We start from the raw sequence: 1,980 nt of genomic DNA on the forward strand, positions 1-1,980 counted from the left end.
GTGCGGAACTAAAACACCACTGTTTTACTTCAGTGATATACTGATGTAACTCCACTGACTTGAATTACACTGGTGCATCAGCAATGACTGACATTTAAAAGTACCATGATCTTTAGACTCAGCATATAAATCTTCTGAGTTAGCATCTACTAAACATCAGCCACCTGTTTTACAGGTGAGAGGTTTGGAAACTGGGGTTGCATGTGACAGCTTCATGCCATTTACCAGGGCACACGATCCCAGAGAAATAAATAATATAATGAAACCCCAAGAGTAATAATCAAAAAGCACATGACACTGTACAATAGTTTTGCTGAAATTCCATTCAGCTTTTATCAGGTTTCTGGGATCAAAGAGGTTATTTCAGAAGGGCAATCAATGCAAAGAAGGTAAGTGGATAATTACACAGATGCTTCAACAAAAAGGCCTTCCCAAGTACGGGTGTTGAGTCCAGCAGAGCTACCCTCTTTCTCTCAGGACATCTGAGCCATGCCCCCCAGCTTCATCAATTGCTACAGCTAGCAGGAACTGTTCTCTCAGAGGGTCAAATGCCCCCTCCCAAATAGATTTTTCATCTTCTTGGAGGGCCTTTTCGTCTTCTCGGAGAGCTTCCTCAACATCCCAGAAAGCTCTTTCCTCTTCTAGGAGGGTTTTTTCATCAGCCCAGAGAGCTCTTTCTTCTGCCCACAGGACCTTCTCCTCCTCCAGGAGAACATGGTCCTTTTCCCAGAGGACCTGGTCCTCCTCCCAGAAAGCCTTGTCCTTTGTCCAGAAGGCATTATACCCCTTCCAGAAGTCCCTGTACCCCTGCCAGAAGGCTTTTGCTTCTTCCCGAAAAGCCTTTTCTGCTTCCCGAAAAACCTTTTCCTCCTCCCAGATGGGGTTTTCCTCCTCCCAGTAGGCCTGGATTGCCATTCTGAAAGCCTTGATCTTGTCCCGAAAAGCATTCATCTTCTCCCGAAAACCTTTGATCTTCTCCTGAAAATCCTTGATTGCCTCCCGAAAAGCTTTCTCGTCCCATAGTTTCTTAATGAGCTTCTTCTGGCGGGAAGTGTAGGACATCTAGCAACAATGGTGGTTTTATTCAGTCACTTGCCACTCTTGGTAAAAGCTCTCATTGTTTATGGAGGCTGGTGAGGAAAAGGGATGGTCCAAGCCCAGTCCAGCTTGTCACATCCTATAGCCCATGAGACAGAAAAGTGTCAAGGTGTCAGCAACGACTATCATAATTGGAATTGCTCAAATATATGCAGTAATTGTGTATATCAAGGGAGTTAAAATATGGCTTCACCATAAATACAGATTTCTGCCAAGTGAAAAGCCTTATCGTTGGCAAACATTTGTATAGGGGAGGGGTAGCTCAGTGGTTTGAGCGTTGGCCTGCTAAATCCTGGGTTGTGAGCTCAATTTGTGAGGAGGCCATTTAGGGATTGGGGCAAATAGAAGCTAGGGATGGTGCTCGGTCCTGCCAAGAGGGTAGGGTACTGGACTAGATGACCTCCAAAGGTCCCTTCCAGTCCTAGAAGATAAACATCTCCATTTACATTTAAAAAATTAGTGTCATATTTGGCCTGGGATCCTGTACCTCATTGTGGGTGTAATAGCTAGGCCAAGATTTTCCGAAATGACTTTGGATGCCTCTGTTTTTCGAGTGCCCGACTTGAGCTCCTTAAAGGAACTGTGGGTTTCTGAACATGAGGAGCAATCACCTTCTGAAAATCAGGCCCTTGAAGGTATCTTGAAGTGACCACCTCAAAAATGGAGATGCACACAATCACTAATCACCTAACCAGTGGAGGGAGGAAACAATCCAATTCTCAACTGAATAATTCTGCCTTGTAATTCCTGAACTGAGTGTAAAGCTGATTATTTATTCATACTGTTATATTTATTATGAATTATTGTACAGTGCCTCAGGCTCTGAAGCAGGGGAGAAAGGTGCTTTATAAATCATCTTTTTCACTATTTGATTATGCAAGA

General features: G+C 43.9%; 1 protein-coding gene across 1 annotated transcript; it reads right to left on the reverse strand.

The window, feature by feature from the left end:
- Positions 1–459: 459 nt before the first annotated feature.
- CCDC70 (coiled-coil domain containing 70) lies at positions 460–1,062 on the reverse strand. The gene has a single exon (XM_074982626.1). The coding sequence runs from the start codon at positions 1,060–1,062 to the stop codon at positions 460–462; it is 603 nt and encodes a 200-aa protein (XP_074838727.1).
- Positions 1,063–1,980: the final 918 nt, after the last annotated feature.

This window comes from Carettochelys insculpta, chromosome 1 (assembly GCF_033958435.1).
Source record: "Carettochelys insculpta isolate YL-2023 chromosome 1, ASM3395843v1, whole genome shotgun sequence".
Lineage (NCBI taxonomy): Eukaryota > Metazoa > Chordata > Testudines > Carettochelyidae > Carettochelys > Carettochelys insculpta.

What these genes read in the sequence shown, in the direction of transcription:
- CCDC70 (XM_074982626.1), bottom strand. Translation starts at nt 1,062, where the DNA reads ATGTCCTACACTTCCCGCCAGAAGAAGCTCATTAAGAAACTATGGGAC.